Below are 21,260 nucleotides of genomic sequence, written 5' to 3' on the forward strand. Positions count from 1 at the left end.
GCAATATACCACAAGCCCCCAAGCTGCCTTATTGCCATTATAAACTGGTTACCGATGTAATGCCACTCCCCCCTCGGGCCTTATTGCTTAATTATATCACAATTCTATGCGTAGGCTCTCAAAAGCATTATTGTCCTGCGAGGCGGTCTGTTCCACAAGTGACTTTTTCTTGTCCTTGGTCACTTGGCATTGTCATGATACAGGAACAACAGCTCTCTCCACCTGGAGCACGTGTCGTGTACAGTCATTTCTCTGGTAGCTGTAGCTCTCTCGAAGCTCTCTGTGATTATGACGAGTGAGCAGAGTAATGACCCGCTCCAGCGTGTGTTTGCGTTGTGTGGGCCAGGGCCAGGGCTTGCGCGGTGCACAGGCACCCCGAGAGGGAGGTGGCGGGGGAAGCATCTTCAGAGGCCAAACTAATTGCTCTGGGAGTAATTAAAAGGCATTCAGTTCCTGCTTTACGTCTTCTGTAGTTGGGGCCAGCGCTCTGTCTGCCTGGGGGCCTCAAAGCCCTTCATGTTTCCTATGTTTCTTATGGCATCTTATGGCACTTGCCATTTTCTGCCTCCCCTACTTATCTCTATTTAGCTCTTTCTGTTTGTTTGGGGATAAAAACTCATCCCTTTCACCTCTATGTGGGCCATCCTCTGTGCCTTGGGTTGCAACGGGTCTGTCTGGAGGACTTTTCTTGCACCTCCTATTTTGGGCTGCGGCGGCTCATCTCTTTCAGTTTTGGAACTGTTCGTATTAGAGACGTATCGGTGCTTGGCATAACGAGATGTGTTTGCCAAACACGTTCCGTATGGTTGTGTGGCTGAGGTAGTCTGTCTGTCCTCCCTCCAGCTTTTGCGTAGTAGTTTTGGCCCAGTTCTACTGTGTCTGTCGGCCTTGACTCGGTGTTGTGGACACCCAGAGACATGACAGAACTCCCACTCGCTCCTGGCGGCCGTTCAGCTGAATAAAGGGCCCTTTCTCAGGGTGCTGCAGCTGGAGCCTATCTGGGATTGGGACTGATAACGTATCGCGGCCGCCACGCCGAATAAGGAAAGACTTTGTGCCGTAGCAGCGGGATCAGAACAGGACTCTTGGAATCACCTGTATTTCCCCAAAACATAAGACATGATACATTTGTTAGGTCATCTGGTTCTCAGCTGATTTAAAAAAATATATATATATAAAAAAAATTCTCGCTGTGAATGAGTTTTGTACATGGTGTGTGTATATACTACTGCCGCATGCCAAAAGTGAATCACAGAGGATTGTGCTGAGCGTACACAAGTGTCATTCACTCTCTGCCTTGTGAGATCGCTCAACGTTATAATAGAATGATGAATAGAAACTCTGTGGAAAGGATTTACGATCCTCACAAAACATCCCTTTCCGCGTACCAGTAGCTAACATCATTAAATGATGTCAGACTGAGAAATGGCCTGGATCATACGTTTACTGGAGACAGATGTCGGGGATGGGAATGAGAACAGGGATTGACGGATCATAAACCTGAGTGGAGAGAGACAGAAACCGATAGGGATGGAGCGATGAAAGAGAGGAGAGCGTATTTGAGCGGGAGAAGAGACGGAATAAAACGGAGATGGATTAGCCTAGGTAGAGGGACACACATAAAAAGAGAGCGAGTTAAAACATTAGAGCGAGAGTTTGAGCGGAGAAGAGAAGACCCTGAATAAAGTAGTGGTAGATTAGGAGTCTAGGGAGGCTTTTTATAGCGACGGGGAGGTGGTGAAGCCTGATTCTTTGTGACTGTCACATTAAGGCGAGTCCTTGTGGTTCAGGGAACACGTTCCTGCTCTCTTCCTCCTCCCCGTCTCTCAACTCCTCGCTCTCTCCCACTTTACGTCCTCTCCCCCTCTCTCCTCAATTTTCTTTTCACCCTTCTCTTCCTTAGCTGAGTATGAAGTAGCCTAGTTGTGTGCTTCCTCGTCTGTTTCTCTCTGAAGACGACATGGCAAGGGAGAGTGAGAATGAACAGAAGGAGGGGGTAGAGTAGGGTTGGGCGATATTACCATAGTATCTGATATCGAAGATGATTGAGAGCCATCGTCGATGGTGACGATGACATGTGACAGACTACGTAAAGGCTATTTCAACTTGACTGTTACCGGGCAGTGAAGAGCTGACCGGGTAACCCACAGCAGGGCCATGCCAAGTGGCCTATTCCTTTGGTATAGCCTGCATAACATATTATCAATAAATGTGTTGTGAACACATTTACAAAATGCAGGAGAACAATGCAGAGAGTTAAGATTTTCACCAAAGCAGCGCAAAATGTCCAGAGAAATATTTTTCTCTCTCTCAATTTAGGATGATCTATTCTAAGCCATTTAGCCCAAGTTTATTTTATTTTTTATAGCAGACACTCTGGGGTCTTAATTATTTTAAGACACTTTTTTATTTTTTCTCCATTTGACATAAATATGACTTTAGTTTTTATGCATTTTCTCCTGCCAATCTAACCTAACCACTGCTTGGTATGGCAACTGCACCGCCCTCGATCGCATGGCGCTGCAAATCTTTATTTAATTTCATTTTTTTAACCTTTATTTTACCAGGCAAGTCAGTTAAGAACAAAGTCTTATTTTCAATTAAGGCCTAGGAACAGTGGGTTAACTGCCTGTTCAGGGGCAGAACGACAGATTTGTACCTTGTCAGCTCAGGGGTTTGAACTTGCAACCTTCCGGTTACTAGTCCAACGCTCTAACAACTAGGCTACCCTGCCGCAATGACCCTTCTATTTTATTATTGCACTGTTAATTCGCACTCACCCACAAGCACTAACTCACACTGACACGCCAACACACATGCTCACACACTCAAAGCACACACATTCATACTGATTCTACACACACGAACGCACACACACATACAATTATTATATATGCTGCTGCTACTCTGTTTATCATATATCCATCCTGACGCATAGTCACTTTACCCCTATAAATATCTAAACCTACCACTCCAGTATCCCTGCACTTTGTAAATATGGTATTGGCACTGACCCTGGAACTGAATGTATTCATACCCCGTGACTTATTCAAATTCTGTTACGGCTTGGATTACATATTTGTTTCTCATCCATCGACACACCCCATAATTACAAAGTGAAAACCTTTTTTATGAAATGTTTGCACATTTATTGACAAAGAAATATAGACATCTAATTTATGTAAGTATTCACACCACTGAGTCAATACTTTTGTAGAAGCACTTTTGGCAGCGATTACAGTGGTGAGTCTTTCTGGGTAAGTATCTAAGAGTTTTCCACATCTGGATTTGTGCAACATTTGCCCATAATCCTTCTCAAAATTCTTCAAGCTCTGTCAAGTTTGTTTTTGACCCTTGCAAGACAACCATCTTCAGGTCTTGCCATAGATTGTCAAGTAAATGTAACTCGCCGGTAACTCGGCCACTCAGGAACAGTCACCGTCTTCTTGGTAAGCAACTCCAGTGTAGATTTGGATTGTGTTTTAGGTTATTGTCCTGCTGAAAGGTGAATTCATAGGGCTGGGCTGTTATTGTGGCCGTATTACTGCCACACCGGCAGTCCAATTCCCAAGTGGCTGTTTAGTCACGGTAATTAGGCTCCTCCAAGCTGTGATGCAGCTGATGGTCATTAGTAGCCTACCAAACTGGCTAATTGCCTGGTACTCGGCGCTCTATTGTCCCTCTCATCTATGCAAATGTTTTCGGAAATCATTCACTTCGAGAGCCCATGAACTCATGTTGCTCAATATTTCTATAGGTTATAGGCTATGCAATTGAGTGAGAACAGAGTTTTGATGGCCTCTATTAAAAATAAGAGGATACCATCAGTGTTCTATAGACCAGGCCTATTATATTTAACAACTTTCCTAATATTAAGCACATTGCTTCAGTTTACAACAGGCGTATACCTGGCTGGCATGAAAATGGACCACGGGAAAAGCGTCCTCCATTCGCTATTTAACTGTATAGATGACATGTATTTTTTCCCCCTATGCCCCTGTTTCGATACAGGTGCATGATAATGGTCCATTCAGCAACCATCAGTCATGTGTTCCAGGTGCATGTTGTGTTAGCTAATCCAAGTTTATAATTTTAAAAGGCTAATTGATCATTAGAAAACCCTTTTGCAATTATGTTAGCACAGCTGAAAACTGTTCTGATTTAAGAAGCAATAAAACAGGCCTTCTTTTGACTAGTTGTGTCTGGAGCATCATCATTTGTGGGTTCGATTACAGGCTCAAATTGGCCTGAAACAAAGTACTTTCTTCTGAAACTCGTCTGTCTATTCTTGTTCTGAGAAATGAAGGCTATTCCATGTGAGAAATTGCCAAGAAACTGAAGATCTCATACAACGCTGTGCACTACTCACTTTACAGAACAGTGCAAACTGGCTCTAGTCAGAATAGAAAGAGGAGCGGGAGGCCCCAGTGCACAACTGACCCCTACTTAGCTGAGATGCCTGTGACGGGCATTGGCTAATAATAATTATTTGAGAGAGCCATGTGAGTGAGAGGTGCTTCCGAGCATGGCAGCTCGGCAGGGAGAAGGGAATTCTTATATTCAGCCCAAGGGCACAAGGCCACTTTGGCTGCAAAAAGGCATGGATTTTTGTCGTTGGCATTACGGCCACACAATGGAGATGCTGTTGGGAAATTCGAGGCCTGGTGAGAATATTATCAAGTGCTTGTTAAATTGTGAAGGAGAGACTGATGAAGTGTGTGCAGCCTGCACAAGAGAAAACAAAGCAACTTTTTTCAAATCATCATTATTCGCATAATGAAGCCTTAGAATGTATTAATAATCAAAAGATATAGCCCAATGTTTGTATCACAACTAAAGTTGCATAAATAACTCTAAATAAAGCATATAATGCTAAGGACCTGTTTCTTTGTTAACGGCTCAACACAGAATAGCTGCATGTGCGCACTTCCTTGGAAATTGTTTGGAGAAAATATCCTTTCTACTTTCTATTTTATTCAGCTATGTTCAATTGTATTCTTCAAACTATAAAATTATTTTGCTACGGAATTCTAAGCAAATCTTGTCTGCTTAATTAACTAGTGTAGCCCACAGCCATATGGCATAGCCATATCAGGTCCTAACATAAAGACAACTCAGAGTATGATATTCTGTTCTTTGGAAAAAATACTATTTTTTTCTTCATAACATGTTTCTTTAGACCTGTCTAAAATGGATAATGTAATTATTGTCCTGGTGTAGGGTATATTAAATTGATTTATTACATGTTTTAATATGTATATTTACCAAAGGTCTGCATCAGTGGCTTGTAGGCTATGCGTGGAAGCCTAGAGAACGTGTTTGTTAATTAACGGTCAATTACCGTGAGACCGGCAGTTATTCGCTGGACAATCACCGGCCGACAAAATGTAATGGCCGCCACAGCCCTAGGAAGGACCCCTGTATCTTTGTAGCGACTGGGTGTACTGATACCCCCATCCAAAGTGTAATGAATCCTTTCACTATGCTCAAAGGGACATTCAATGTCTGACCTTCTTTGGGAGGCATTGGAAAACCTCTGGTCTTTGTAGTGGAATCTGCGTTTGAAATTCACTGCTCGACTGAGGGACCTTACGATTATCTGTATGTGTGGAGTCCATGTTAAGCATTATTAGTACACACCGTGAGTCCATGCAACGTATCATGTGACTTGTTCAGCACATCTTTACTCTAGGCTTGCCATCACAAAGGGTTTGAGTACTTATTGACACAAGATTTTTCAGCTTTTCATTTTTATTAATTTGTAAAAAATTCCACTTTGACGTTATGGGTTATTGTGTGTGTATGTAGGCTGGTGACAACCAAATTAAATTGTAATCCATTTGAAATTCAGGCTGTAATACAACAAAATGTGGGAAAAGTCCAGGGGTGTGAATACTTTCTGAAGGTTCTGTATATTTATCATCCCCCCCTGGACTAAGTACCAGCTGATAGAAGGAGCCAAATGAGGAAACATACTGCTGTCAGTTATATTAGCTGAACGATTACACTGCAGCAGCAACCTGTGTGCGTGAATATCTAGTCAGATTTATATATTTTCTTTATGATCAACAAGTGCTGTTTAGCTAGGATTTTAAATGGCCTAGTGCTTTCAGCATGGCTTTATGGTGCAGGAGTTTGATTTGGTGTTAAGGAAATTGATAGTGCGTGTGTATTTCTGCTGAATAGGACACTAGTATAATGATAAACCAGGCATTCTGAAGATCGGTCTCAACAGGAGAAATCCTCTGTCAAACCCCCTCGGCTCTCTTAATCTCTCTCTCTCTCGCTCTCTCGCTCTCTCTCTCTCACATTCTAGTACAGATGAGTTGCTGTAGTCATCGTTTTCGTGGTGTCATTTCATTGAGTAGGAGGGGTGAATCTTGGTCAGTGTGTGTTAGTGTTTGGGCGTGCATGTTCAAAGCAGTGTATTACTGTATGCCATGTGTGCATGTTGTTTTATTGTGGTCGTCTGCATATCAATGTGTGTTTTGTCTTCTCCCCAGATCTGCCCAGAGCCTGAGAGAAGAGAGACAGCCTACTGTGTAACTGGGCCTATGACCAGCAGTGTCCCACCCTCCCATTGAAAGCGATGTGTGTGGGAGGTGGAGGCCGCAGTATCAGCAGAGTGTGTGTGGGGCTCCTCTCCCTCTCCCCTACTCCCCACTCTGGCCTGGGATGCCAGCTCCCTGCCCCCCTGCCTGCTGTCCTGCCCTGAGCTCTCCTGGGGCGCCATGAATACCTACAGAGATCGAGGGGTCACCTGCACGTCCTCAGACCTGCTGGAGAGGGGCGGAGGGGGAGGGCCTGGGTCCCTCCTCACACAACATGCCGCCTTCCACCCCACCCCCAACGGCCACCCTGCCCCCTCCTCTGACCCAGCCACCCAATCACGTGTCTCCGTTCCCAAGATGGGTGTCCGCGCCCGTATTGCTGAGTGGCCGCCGCGCCATGCGCAATCGAGGGAGTCACTCCTGGAGAACGGACAAGGCAGTAATCACCATGTAGACGACCCCTTCACAACGACCACATCTTTCCCCATCTCGGAGGTCGGGCTGGTGAGGGGAGGAGTGGCTCGTTTACCAAGGCGACGCACGAAGGATGTGGAGTTCCGTGGTGGGTACGGAGGTGAAAGAGGGTCTCCCTCAGGCCTGCGTGCCTTCCCCCCATTACGGCAGCGGTCCAACAGCGAGGTGACTCTGAGCGAGCAGGATGAGAATGAGGTGGAAGGTCGTGGAGGTGCTAATCTGTTCCGGGAGTACGGCAGCACCTCGTCCATCGACGTGCAGGGCATCCCCGAGCAGAGCTTCTTTGACATGCTCAGCCAGTTCCACCAAGAGAGGCCCGACCAGCGCAGCACTGCCCCCGGACGCCTGGGGGAGCTACTGTACACCAACTCACCTCCCTCGGCACCCCTCCCCACGGGCCACTCCCCCACGCCCACATCCCGGGGGGAGGATGGAGGGATGGGGCGGTCAGAGAACAGGGTGAGGAAGAAGAGCGGGGGGACAGAGTCGTCTCTGGGGACGTCCTCTCTGTTCCGGAAGCTCCGCAGCTCCAGCAGAGGGGAGCTGGACAGAGGGGAGGCGTGGGAGGACGGGGGAGGCCGTAACTCTACAGATACACCCTACAAACCCTGGGTGTGCCCCAAGAGCTTTGTCCACTACGACGCCCAGAGCATCCTGTTTGACCTCAATGAGGCGGCTGCTCAGCGCGCCTACGTAGCCAAGCGGAGGAACACTGCCACCGGGGCATCGGCGGCCTCAGTCTCCCTGGCTGTGTCACGGTCCTCAACTCTGAGTGGGTTGGACGCTACCTACTCCAGCGTTGAGGACCTGACGCTAGACCTCGACCCCAGCGCGCCCACACCCTCCCTGGGCATGGACCCTCTGGACGCCCCCCCCGGTGGCCCCAACTCCAGTCCGCTCCTCCTCAGTTGCCCCCACTTCCACAACGAGACTGGGGGCCACGGGGAGCGCAACGTCAGCTTCCTGAGCTCCTCGGCCGAGCGGGGAGGGGAGGGGGGCGCTGGTGACCTGGCGAGGGGCAGCCTTCGGCGTAGCAACGCCAGTGTGTCGGTGGTGGAGGTTCCCATAGAGCAGCAAGTCACCAGAATGGACAGGCTGAAACTCTGTAGCATCGAGCACGTAGACCTGGGGGCACGCTACTACCGAGACTACTTCCACGGGAAAGGTAACAACTCATCTGATGTTGCCTACCAATCCTGCCTAACTACTTGTACTATAACTATTCACAAAAGTCTAGCGTATCAGTAGTGTTTCCACTGGCGGTACTTTCTCCTCCTCCATCCAGCTGTCCCTGTACGGGCAGCCAACCTGGCAGCGGTCCCAGAGGATAACATGTACCTGCCTCTTGTCTGTTGACAAACTGAGTTTGTAGCTCAGAGAAGAATTAGCTTAATCCCTCAGACACACGTTTTCCTTTCTGCCCCTGCACATTAATCCTGACACTGGTCCCCCCCCCCATCCTACAGAACAGCTGTGTGTGTGTGTGTGTGTGTGTGTGTGTGTGTGTGTGTGTGTGTGTGTGTGTGTGTGTGTGCGCTCCCAGAATTCCCTCTCTAGACCCTGGAAAAATAGATAGCTTCCCCAAGGACTAAATCATCTGGTAAGAGCCTAATTAGAGACAGATGTTGTCAGGGTTTGTGACGCTTGCAACCACCGAGATGAAGGTTACCGCTCCAAAAATACTACTGCCTGTCCCCCTGAACGCTGCGTGGAACGTGAGACTGCTCCAGAGCAGTGACTGCGATGCCCTGCGTGCATGTCAAAAAGCCTCACCCAGAAAGCTGACATTTTAGACTGCAAGACCAAGCTGGAATGCTAAACAGTGCTGAGCCTCTTCAATTATGCAGGGACGAAACAAGTTTGAAAACGTACAGTTCTTTCACTAGTTTCTTCCTCCTCCACTCACAAGTAGGAGAAGTCGATCACAGTTTGTGGAGTAAAGCTGTTACTGTATCATGTGGAAATTGTTTACAGCCTTTTTACTTCAGGAATGCGTCTTATCAGAGATTTCCACTTATTCATCAAACTTTAGATAAGCAGATAGGCTACTCAGTCTTCAGTCTGTCACACACTTATAATAAAATGTAATGAAATGTCCTGTGGAATGTTCTGTTTATGAAACCAACCTTTCTGGCCTCAATAGGCCTATACCACGCAAAGCAATAAGGCCGGTATGTCAAAGCAAGCGATTGTATCGCCGTGGCTTAAATAACAAATATAATTGAGTAGAGTCATTTTGTAGATTCCTATTGTGTTCTCTACCTCTGAAGGTTACTCAAGCACGTGACTTCCCCTGGAAGAGTAGAATCTGTACCGAGCACAGCCGCGCTCGCCGCGCCACAAGCTCGGCTGTGCAATCTTTGTCTGTCATTTGTAGCTCTAATCGATGTCCTCAGGTTCCTTGATGAGCTGATTAATTCAACGTGCAATTGAAAATGTATTGAAACCACATGCATACAAGCACTGCAAGCCCTGCTGTTATCGCACTCTTCAGCGAAGCAGATCTCTTCTCTTTCCCTCCTCCGCTCTTGAGCCTGTTCTCTCGCTCTCTCCTTTCACTCTCAACCCCCCTACTTTCCCTCCTCCATATTTCCATGTCCAAGGGCTGTTATTAAAATGATCAATACACGTGTTCAACAGTACCAAAGGCCTGTCCAGACATGTTGTGAACACACACTGTCCCTGTGTGTCACTGCAGAGCACTCAAACTACTTTGGCACGGACGACAAGCTGGGTCCGGTGGCTGTGAGTATCCGCAGGGAGAAACTGGACGACACTAAAGACCTGAAGGACCAGTACCAGTACCGCGTCATCGCCAGAACCAGTGAGGTACTAACACCCAACCCACCTCCCACTGCCTGCCTACGCACAGCTAGAGGGAACACTGAGTAGGGTGAATACTGATGATGCCATGATATGTTTGTTTGAATAGGCAGAGTGTGTGTGGGAGTTTTGTGGATTTTTTGCACGCTGGTATTTATGGCTGGACTGGACCTCAGTGAGTCCCCGCGGCCCATGTTGGCTCCACATACACTACCTTCTCGCTCCACACCTTACCCTCGCTCCATTTACCTTCCCTTCTCCCTCCAATCTCTCCATTCTCTACCAGTGGAACTTTCCACCTGACCAGGCCCTGCTAAGAACAGCCAAGCCAAACACTGCCCTGGTCCGCTGGTAGGCCTTCCTCCACTAACACCCCAGCTAGTTATACAGTGGGGCAAAAAAGTATTTAGTCAGCCAACAATTGTGCAAGTTCTCCCACTTAATTTTAGGCCTCTCTCATATTTTTTTCATCATAGGTACACTTCAACTATGACTGACAAAATGAGAAGAAAAAAAATCCAGAAAATCACATTGTAGGATTTTTAATGAATTTATTTGCAAATTATGGTGGAAAATAAGTATTTGGTCAATAACAAACATTTATCTCAATACTTTGTCATTGCCAACAAACAGAGGTCAAACGTTTTCTGTAAGTCTTCACAAGGTTTTCACACACTGTTGCTGGTATTTTGGCCCATTCCTCCATGCAGATCTCCTCTAGAGCAGTGATGTTTTGGGGCTGTTGCTGGGCAACACGGACTTTCAACTCCCTCCAAAGATTTTCTATGGGTTGAGATCTGGAGACTGGCTAGGCCACTCCAGGACCTTGAAATGCTTCTTACGAAGCCACTCCTTCGTTGCCCGGGCGGTGTGTTTGGGATCACTGTCATGCTGAAAGACCCAGCCACGTTTCATCTTCAATGCCCTTGCTGATGGAAGGAGGTTTTCACTCCATATCTCACGATACATGGCCCCATTCATTCTTTCCTTTACACGGATCAGTCGTCCTGGTCCCTTTGCAGAAAAACAGCCCCAAAGCATGATGTTTCCACCCCCATGCTTCACAGTAGGTATGGTGTTCTTTGGATGCAACTCAGCATTCTTTGTCCTCCAAACACGACGAGTTGAGTTTTTACCAAAAAGTTATATTTTGGTTTCTTCTGACCATATGACATTATCCCAATCTTCTTCTGGATCATCCAAATGCTCTCAAGCAAACTTCAGACGGGCCTGGACATGTACTGGCTTAAGCAGGGGGACACGTCTGGCACTACAGGATTTGAGTCCCTGGCGGCGTAGTGTGTTACTGATGGTAGGCTTTGTTACTTTGGTCTCAGCTCTCTGCAGGTCATTCACTAGGTCCCCCCGTGTGGTTCTGGGATTTTTGCTCACCGTTCTTGTGATCATTTTGACCCCACGGGGTGAGATCTTGCGTGGAGCCCCAGATCGAGGGAGATTATCAGTGGTCTTGTATGTCTTCCATTTCCTAATAATTGCTCCCACAGTTGATTTCTTCAAACCAAGCTGCTTACCTATTGCAGATTCAGTCTTCCCAGCCTGGTGCAGGTCTACAATTTTGTTTCTAGTGTCCTTTGACAGCTCTTGGGTCTTGGCCATAGTGGAGTTTGGAGTGTGACTGTTTGAGGTTGTGGACAGGTGTCTTTTATACTGATAACAAGTTCAAACAGGTGCCATTAATACAGGTAACACGTGGAGGACAGAGGAGCCTCTTAAAGAAGAAGTTACAGGTCTGTGAGAGCCAGAAATCTTGCTTGTTTGTAGGTGACCAAATACTTATTTTCCACCATAATTTGCAAATAAATTCATAAAAAATCCTACAATGTGATTTTCTGGATTTTTTTTTCTCATTGTCTGTCATAGTTGAAGTGTACCTATGATGAAAATTACAGGCCTCTCTCATCGTTTTAAGTGGGAGAACTTGCACAATTGGTGGCTGAATAAATACTTTTTTGCCCCACTGTATGTCAAATCTCATTCAAGCAAAGATGTAGCCTGACGACTCAAACTGAATTATTCCGTTGCTCTGTCGTTCGCTACATACTTTTAGTCTGAGACTGCTGTCGTTTGAAGTAATTTGTGGTGAAGAGGGACGTTGTACAAAACAAAGTCATTGGTGATTTGGATCGTCTCTAACCAATCAAGAGTATCAAAGCCAATGACACCTTTTCAAACCTCCGCTTTACCCATGGCTGTTCTGGCTCTGGTCCAACCCATCGGTTTTTGGACCAATCAGACACGCCCTGAATGTGTTCCCATTCGGTGAAGGGTCGTGGAGGTACTCCGATCCAGACTCATTGTGGTGAAGAAACGAACGTTCGTTGGAGTGTCGTAGTGTTTGGCCGGAGAGAGGAGTCTGGGTAGCCAGGCAAGCAAAGATGTGCTCTGATTGGATCACCACCCCTCCAGCCCTGGGACAGGGCATTCTCTATGATTGGCCCAATCACCCGCCTAGCTTTTCCAAAGTCCTCTTTAGTAGGTTAAAAACAAAAGTGGGCACTTTCTTCTTGGGCAGGGTTTTTGCGCTCCCATTTATGTACTCGGGCTCCACCAGAAGCACTGAAATATTTACGTGGAAAACCCCATAAGCAATCCAGGCCACAATTTTTTTAGGGCACTCAAGAGTCCACATATACCTGGCACTACCTTTCCTGCACACACAGGTTCTCTCATACTCTGCGACTGATTTGAAAGATTGACTTCCACTGCACAAATAGTGAGCCTAATAGACTTGGTTGTACATAGCGTTTCTGCTTGCACCCTGTCTAATACATGTGCTTCCCAATAGTGACCGGTGAGTCCTGTGGCCGTGCCCCTCTGGTTGGCTGCTGCCCTCCCTCGTGTTGTTTTTAGCTGGATTACATGGCTGCCTGGCCTCATCACCTTAGCCCCTATGGAACAATGGGCCGCTCCGCCGCCTGTGTCTACAGAGCTCAGCTCACACAGACACGCCACTCAGGCCTGCCCTTGGTTCCCACAGAGAGAGAGCGAGAGAACGCTCACTCCCCCTCCCTCCCTTCTCCCATACTCTCTAATTGAAGTCTGAACGATGCTGACACAGCATGCTGTAACCACACGATTCACACTCAGTTACACACACACACATTCTTACACATAACCCACAAATGCCCCAGATTGGCGCAGTCAGTCACTGCTGGATGCCAACATAGGGTTTCCCACCCTGCCTCTCAGGGGGAGAGATGGATTGGAGGTACTTGTCAGAGGTTAGAGGTCACCGGGGGAAACACGGTATGAATAGTTAGACGTAAAACGACTTATGGAGTCCATTGACAAGAGGAGCTCTATATTGTGCCGGAAGGATATCTGAATAGCTGGAATTTAACCTGCACTGTTTAGGGGTTTCTTTTCCGCCACGCCAAACCCTTGATTTCGTTAAGGTGAAGCACTCTCTCGCCCCGTCTAGTTCCTCAGCACTGTGTTGCAGTTTTAATGAAGCCCGGTGCCGCGGTCTCTGAGTACCTTGAATAACGTATAGCTCTCTCAGCGCCTGAGATTATTATAGCCCCGCTGTCTGGAAACACCCCGAGTACAGATTGCAGATATGCCCTGACTGAAGACATCTGTCCTATTTCTCAATGTCTCTAAAAAAACAAACATTTAAACTCCCCGGCGACATAGATGTGAGAACGTTCTCTTCAAGTTATTGGACAATAAAGTACATCACATCTCCTTTGTGTGTTTTTTTGTTGTTTTTTTTACATCTCTAATGAGTCCAATGTCCTCTGTGTGTAGCTGGTGACGCTGCGGGGGTCCATCCTGGAGGATGCGGTGGCCTCCACGGGCAGGCACGGCACGGTGCGGGGTCTCCCCCTGAAGGAGGTGCTGGAGCAGGTGGTCCCAGAGCTCAGCGTGCCCTGCCTGCGCCTGGCTCTCAGCACGCCCAAGGTCACCGAGCAGCTCCTCAAACTGGACGAACAGGGGGTGAGTCTAGCGGGGTCACGGTCTCAGGCGCGAGTTCTATGATATCTCCGTGCATTTGTCTCTGTCTTACATCACCTCTGATATCACCACCTACAGCTACAGTCATAAACACCAGATGGGAATGTCTCTGTTTGAGCCAGGGGCTGGCGTCCGCGTGTGAATGCCGCCTAATATTTGTTTCTTCTCCGGTTTAGCTGAGTCAGAAGCACAAGGTGGGAATGCTGCTGTGTCGCGCAGGGCAGAGCACCGAAGAGGAGATGTATAACAACGAAGAGGCCACGCCCGCCTTCTCGGCCTTCATGGACCTGCTAGGGGAGCAGGTGTGCCTCCGAGGCTTCACCAACTACGCCGCCCAGCTGGACACCAAGAGTACGTGTCCGCGTGTGTCGGTGTGTGAGGGGGGTGCGTAGTAGGGCGTTCGTTCGCCGGTGACTGCTCGTGCCTAATGTCAGAACAGAGTTTTCGGCATGCCTTCCTGACCTTGCAGTCATAGAATGATCGACTAAAGGGTGGTGAACACTGAGGGAAATGTGGGATCCCTGTCAATGGTGCATGAATATAAAAACAGTGTTGCTACATAACTGCCTAATGAAGCAAAAACGTTTAGAAAAAAAGAGTTGGAGTTATGTGGTTTCCTAAAATAGTATTGTAATTCTCTACGGACTACGGCTTTTGATGTGGCCGCTCTCTTTCCATTGTGTTCCTTCGCTTTTGGAGTTCATGTCTTGGTGCTGAACTGGGCCTGGATAACGGAATATTAACCCTGTGTTTGCTTGTGCGTGTGTTTGTTTCTCTCTCGGTTTCCCCCCCAGCTGACTCGACAGGCACCCACTCCCTGTACACCACCTACCAGGGCTATGAGGTCATGTTCCACGTGTCCACCATGCTGCCCTACATGCCCAACAACCCCCAGCAGGTGAGACCAACACAAACACAGCACGGTCTACTACAGCCCACCCCAGACACCTTCATGCCTACAAGATAGGATTCATCCTGCCTCTTCAACTACCCTTCTATCTAGTAGTGTTGTCTGGTCAATCCCACAGGCGTAGTTACAAAGGCTCAGGCACTCTTCCAGACTCCTAAAGGGTACTCTGGGTAGTGTGGCCATTGTCACGGTCTCACTAATCCTTTGGACGTCCGTCCGAGTGTCACCATCGAGCGTCATACATCTCAGATTCAGAAGACACATGGCGGACGAAGGGTTAAATACTTTGTGTAATGTGGTTTGTTGTAGCGCTGTTCTATAGTTTGTCTGACTCGGACATGGACAATTGCAGCTGCTCATGAAATGGAACTTCTCTCTTGCCCCGCTCCCTCGCTTCTCTTTTAGAGTGTTGTTCCTCTTCCATTCTGTGTGTCTGCAGTATTTTTATGGAGTCTTTGTTCTCTTTGAATGGGCTTTTCAGTCGTCTCTCTCATAACTGGTTCAAAGCTGGTTCAAAGCTGGGTGGGGCTCAGTCTCTAGGTTTTGAAAGACTATTTTTCCCTTTCTGCTTTTAAATAACTCTGCCTTCCTACATATCCCTCAGGGCGTTGTGGTAACGGTGTGTCTGGGTAAACTGTGTCAGTTGTTAAGCTCGGCATTTTTGTGTGTGCGCGTGTGTGTTTAAATTGTTGGCTCAAGTGTTTGCCTGAGAACTTAATGTGGGTGAATGCACAAGGTCATATAAACCCCACGAGTGTACTTATGTTGGTAATGTGCTGCTAAAAGTATTTATGTTCCTTGAATACATGCCAACTGTACAGTCACTGTTGCTAGCACATACTTTTGGTCATGTAGTGTATGTGGACACCTACTCGTCGACCATCTCATTCCAAAATAATGGGCATTAATATGGAATTGGTCCCCCCCTTTGCTGCTCTAATAGCCTCCACACTTCTGGGAAGGTTTTCCAATAGATGTTGTAACATTGCTGCAGGGACTTGCTTCCATTCAGCCACGAGCATTAGTGAGGTCACTGATGTTGTGCGATTAGGCCTGGCTCGCAGTCGGCTTTCCAATTCATCCCAAAGGTGTTCGGTGGGGTTGAGGTCAGGGCTCTGTGCAGGACCAGTCAAGTCCTTCCACACCGATCTCCACAAACCATTTCTGTATGGACCTCGCTTTGTGCATGGGGGTATTGTCATGCTGAAACAGGAAAGAGCCTTCCCCAAACTGTTGCCACAAAGTTGGAAGCACAGAATTGTCTCGAATGCCATTGTATGCTGTAGCATTAAGATTTCCCTCCACTGGAACTAAGGGGCCTATACTGAACCATGAAAAACAGCCCCACACTATTATTCGTCATCCACCAAACTTTACAGTTGGCACTATGCATTGAGGCAGGTTGGGTTCTCCTGGCATCCGCCAAACCCAAATTTCTCCGTCGGACTGCCAGATGGTGAAGCGTGATTCGTCCCTCCAGAAAATGGCGGCGAGCTTTACACCACTCCAGCCGACTCTTGGCATTGCGCGTGGTATTGTTGCATAGGCTTGTGTGCGGCTGCTCAGCCATGGAAACCCATTACATGAAGCTCCCGACGAACAGTTATTGTGCTGACGTTGTTTCCAGAGGCAGTTTGGAACTCGGTAGTGAGTGTTGCAATAGACTATATTTTTATGCGCTTCAGCACTCGGCGGTCCTGTTCTGTGAGCTTGTCTGGCCTACCACTTCGCGGCTGAGCCGTTGCTGCTCCTTGGCGTTTCCCACTTCCCTATAACAGCACTTGACTGGGGCAGCTCTAGCAGGGCAGACATTTGACCAACTGACTTGTTGGAAAGTTAGCATCCTATTACGATGCCACGTTGAAAGCCACTGAGCTCTTCGGTAAGGCCACTCTACTGCCAGTATTTGTCTATGGAGATAGCATGGATTAGTGCTCGGTTTTATACACCTGTCAGCAACGGTGTGGCTGAAATAGCCAAATTCACAAATTTGAAGGGGTGTTCCACATACTTTTGTGTATATATAGTGTAAGCTTGCTAATAGTTGCTAATACATACAACTGTTGCTAAAAGTATGCAAACAGCAGCCTATGTATATGAATGGGTAGGTTATGAAAACTCTGTTTAAGCTATAGCAACCGAGATTCCAAGGCTATCACTGTTAATGAAAATTGGTTCTCAGTTGACCAACCTGGTTAATTAAATAACAAGTTCAATGAATAAAATATAAATATAAAATATATAAAATATAAACTATGTGTGAATGGGTTACGCCAAAGATGGGCAGAAATTGCTTCTACAATAGAAATCCCCGGTCACACTTGAAGGCAACGTCATGGCGACATTAGCTAGCGTAGCTCATGCGCAGAAAAACGCCATTAGGTCGGACAGTCATGTCGTGCCGAACTGCGCATGTGCAGACATTCAAACGAAAGGCTCTCCTTCGATATAAAGTTTTGTTTTTTAATATATATTTTTTTATGTTTTTTTTTTTTTTTATGTCACTTTCACGAGGTTGTAGTAATGACAGGTTCAGCAACTTAAGACATTGGCTCGAATCTAGGTTTTGCCTTAAGGACACATTTTACACTTCTCTGTCTGCCAAACCCCCAGTCTGGTGTGTCAAGTCTGCTTCCAGATGCATTCCCAGAAGTATCGCGACGTTGCGCCTCTGGGTTTGAAAACTCTGCGGTTACGCTATAATGTGTGCGTGTCCCTGACTGTGTACTACTTTTATGTGAGTGTGTAAACGGCACAATGGGAGAGAGTCGATGAATATTCAGCACACTGACTCCATCCAGAGGCTCAAAGGCGACAGCACCAACATTTTTACTTCTGCCACGCAACCTCTAGGTGTCGGTGTTGATCACCAGTCAACCCTCACTCTGAGGGACGGAAAGGAGAGAGGGAGATCTGCTAAGGCAGTCCTCCCTCACTCTGAGGGACGGAAAGGAGAGAGGGAGATCTGCTAAGGCAGTCGATTAATAGAGTAATGTTATGTGCCAGAGAGAGGAGGAGAGTGACTGACTAAGAGAGGACGTGGAGAGGAGAGCAGGCCCTCCGGTACATCCGGACCGCAGGGGCCTCTGTCAGTTGTCCAGCCCCAGGCAGAACTGGTGTCTCAGGCATACAGAGCTCCAGCAGCACCCCGTAGGGTGTGTTTAGGCTCTATGCTGTCTTGTGTAATTGACACTTTCACACTGCTACAGAGAGAGAGAGGGTGGGCAAGCACCGGAATGGACACGGTATGTATTCGGTCACTGTGTCACTGACATTCACACATACTCAATCGAATGTAGCATTACATAAAGATCTGCTTGTTGGCCTCAACAGTTCTCTCACTGCTCACTGCCTATATCTGTATCCCAATCTCAGACCTACATCCGGGCAGACTAGGACCAATCTGTCTCTCTCCCGCTCGGTCTCTCTCGCAGACTTTTCCCGAACATTATACTGGGGCGATAGTGAGTCAAGTGAGACCGAGTGCCAATTCTGGCTCACTCATGTTAATTTGTGCTCGTTCTGTCTCCCCCGTTCACTCTCCTCCCCTCACCCTGCTTCTGTTTGTCTCTCCCCATGCCAACTCTGTGTCCTTACCTCCACCCTCGCTCACACTCCTTTCTGTCTCCCTCTTTCACACGTTCCTTTTTGCTCTCTCTCACCCCCCCCCCTCTCCTTTTTCTCCCTCAGCTCCTGAGGAAGAGGCACATAGGGAACGACATCGTCACAGTAATCTTCCAGGAGCCGGGAGCGCTGCCCTTCACCCCTCAGAACGTCCGCTCCCACTTCCAGCATGTGTTCGTCATCGTCCGCGTGCACAACCCCTGCTCCGACGACACCTGCTACAGGTAGGGGGGGGGGCACCAACTCTCACCATGGTATCCATTATGCTGTTGTTATTGGTCGGTTGTTGATGGTTGTTTTTTCTCCCCTCTCTTCAGTGTGGCTGTGACGCGTATGAATGACGTACCTTCCTTCGGCCCGCCCATCCCCAGCGGGGTGACGTTCCGCGGCCCTGAAGCCTTCCGCAACTTCCTCTTGGCCAAGGTCATCAATGCCGAGAGCGCCGCACACAAGTCTGAGAAGTTCCACACCATGGCCACGCGCACGCGACAGGAGTACCTCAGAGACTTAGCCGAGAACTATGTGAGCAGCACGCCGCTCGACTCCGCGGGCAAACTCAACAACCTCATCTCGCTGGCGTCGAAGAAGAGAGAGCGGGCGCGAGCCAGGGAGGGGGCCGAGTTGGGAGCGGCCGGGGCGGTGGCGTGGAGGGTGCTGGCCCAGGACTTCAGTGGCGGCGGGTCGGAGATCTCCTGCGCTCTGGGCGTGTCGGCAGAGTACATCCTCCTGGCAGACTGCAACACCAAGGAAGTGGTGTTCAACTGCTTCTGCGCCGACGTGATCGGCTGGACGCCGGAGAGGCTGGCGCTGAAGATCTTCTACGGGAGAGGAGACCACATCGCCGTCAGAGTCCCCGAGGGCTTTGCTCAGGACATCAGGGAGGTGGTGCAGAGGTTAAAGGTGAGCGGGCAGAAGGTCACAGAGCTGGGGAAGTTCACCAGGGGTATGGTGGCGTACGAGGCAGGGAAGAGTTTAACTGGATTTTTTTGTGTGGAAGAAATAGCCTGGGTTCCACCTCTCTACCTTGTTGCGTAAGACAATTAAAAGTTTTGCTGAAACCCACAGGTACCCAGGCTAAGATGACTGTGATTCTTGCCAAGAGGAGGTTCAACACTCATACTGAAACAAAAAATCTATGAAAATGGCATGTTTGACTGTTGTTGTGTGGCAGTATAATTATGTATTTAATGATTCATTTAAAACCACCAGCCTTTCGAAGCCCTTTTATTTGCTGAAAGCCCCTAAGCTCTTCCCCCTCCATCCCTCTATCCCCAGGCGCTGACGGTGGGCTGTGAGACGGCGGATATGACTCTGAGGAGGAACGGCCTGGGACAGCTGGGGTTCCACGTCAGTCTGGACGGCACCGTGGCTGAGGTACTTTCCCCATACTTTCTAAAACACGTGTTTCAGTAAACGCATGTAAAAATCCGACGTAAAATTATATTGAAAGTACGATTATTTTAGGTGGAGGAGTACGGCTTCGCCTGGCAGGCAGGGCTGAGGCAGGGCAGCCGGCTGGTGGAGATCTGCAAGGTTGCCGCGGTAACCCTGACACACGAGCAGATGATCGACCTACTGAGGACGTCTGTCACCGTTAAAGTGGTGATCATACCGCCCTACGAGGAGGGAGGGCCCCGCAGGTCAGTGTGTGCGAGTGTGTGTATGTGAAAATGAATGCGCTTGTGTGTTTGCTGTCAAAGCATCATCATGCCTCTAAGGATGTGTTGTAGAGAGAGAAGACGCGCACACAGCAACACACACAGGGCTGAAAGATGCTGGCCAGACGTCTCTGTTCTGAGGAGAGTTTTGAGTGGGTGTGTGTGAAAGGGAGAGAGGCGAGAGGCACATGGTGTGGGCTTGGTGAAAGAGGAGAGGGAAAGAGAGAGACGGATAGAAAGAGGCAACAATAGAATGAATCGTGTCCTTTCAAGCTTTCTTATTCCCCGTCTCTCATTCTGTCCATCAAGGCCTGTGTTTTCCCTCAGCCTCTCACTCTTTCTCTCTATCTCCCCTTCACCCATCTCCGTTCCTCTCAACCTTTCATCTGAGTGTGGGCCTTGAGTACAGTGGGATAATGAGGCTCTATTAAATACTGTGGGTTTGAATGTTACTGAGATGAATACGCACCGACTACACACAGTGTGACTCGTCTCTACTCGATTTCTAGCCCAGCTTGGCGGTGTCCCAAATGGCACCCTTTTCCCTATTTAGTGTGCTGCTTTTGAACAGGGCCCTGGTGAAAAGTAGTGCACTATATAGGGAATAGGGTGCCATTTGGGGACGCAATCCCCCCCCCGAGTGTGCTGCTCCGTAGTCGGTCACAAGTAGCAGGATGTCTGTTCTTGATTGAGTTGGGGGTTGCTAAATACAGTAATTGTGCTGCCGGGGCTGTGTGATTGCACCGTGGTTGGATTTCTTTAATGTGTAAGGCAGTTTAATTGCATGACTTAAACCCCTTTGATACACACACACACACACACACACACATGCTTACTCCTCCACACACACTATGTAATTAGTTTTGTATTTCACTCTTTCTGTTCCGCCCTCTCTCTTTCACCCCCCCTCTCGATCACACTTGTTTGCTATAGTGAACCGGGACAACAGATTGCATGAGATTAAGGCCCGGAATCTGCAGAAAGAGGGAAAAATAAATAAATAAAAAGAGGCGATAAATTAAAAATGCGTGCTCCATGCTAATGAAAAGGGTAGAAAAGGAGGGAGAGAGGTAGTGTGTGTACAGTAGGCTAGCCGGCATAGAATGGGAAGACGTGTCTGAACACCTCTCAGGTGGGAGAAGCCAAGTGGGAGGGAGAGAGAGAAGGAACTGGCTTCACGTTCTCCTCTTTCTCTCCCCCTCCCTGTGTGTGTGTGAGAGAGAGAGAGAGCTCCCCAGCTGT

General features: G+C 48.1%; 1 protein-coding gene across 3 annotated transcripts in view; it reads left to right on the plus strand.

Moving 5' to 3' along the window:
• LOC135552561 (signal-induced proliferation-associated 1-like protein 3) overlaps positions 1–21,260 on the plus strand; it is a 110,182-nt gene that overhangs the window by 56,927 nt on the left and 31,995 nt on the right. For all 3 annotated transcript variants that reach the window (XM_064984260.1, XM_064984262.1, XM_064984261.1), the window contains exons 3-11: positions 6,504–8,190; positions 9,724–9,854; positions 13,620–13,808; positions 14,003–14,177; positions 14,621–14,724; positions 18,427–18,584; positions 18,678–19,260; positions 19,636–19,734; positions 19,825–20,000. In XM_064984260.1, the coding sequence (XP_064840332.1) occupies positions 6,732–8,190; positions 9,724–9,854; positions 13,620–13,808; positions 14,003–14,177; positions 14,621–14,724; positions 18,427–18,584; positions 18,678–19,260; positions 19,636–19,734; positions 19,825–20,000 (3,074 nt within the window). In that variant the 5' untranslated portion in view covers positions 6,504–6,731. The remainder of the gene's footprint in view (positions 1–6,503; positions 8,191–9,723; positions 9,855–13,619; positions 13,809–14,002; positions 14,178–14,620; positions 14,725–18,426; positions 18,585–18,677; positions 19,261–19,635; positions 19,735–19,824; positions 20,001–21,260) is intronic.

This window comes from Oncorhynchus masou, chromosome 13, assembly GCF_036934945.1.
Source record: "Oncorhynchus masou masou isolate Uvic2021 chromosome 13, UVic_Omas_1.1, whole genome shotgun sequence".
Classification (NCBI taxonomy): domain Eukaryota; kingdom Metazoa; phylum Chordata; class Actinopteri; order Salmoniformes; family Salmonidae; genus Oncorhynchus; species Oncorhynchus masou.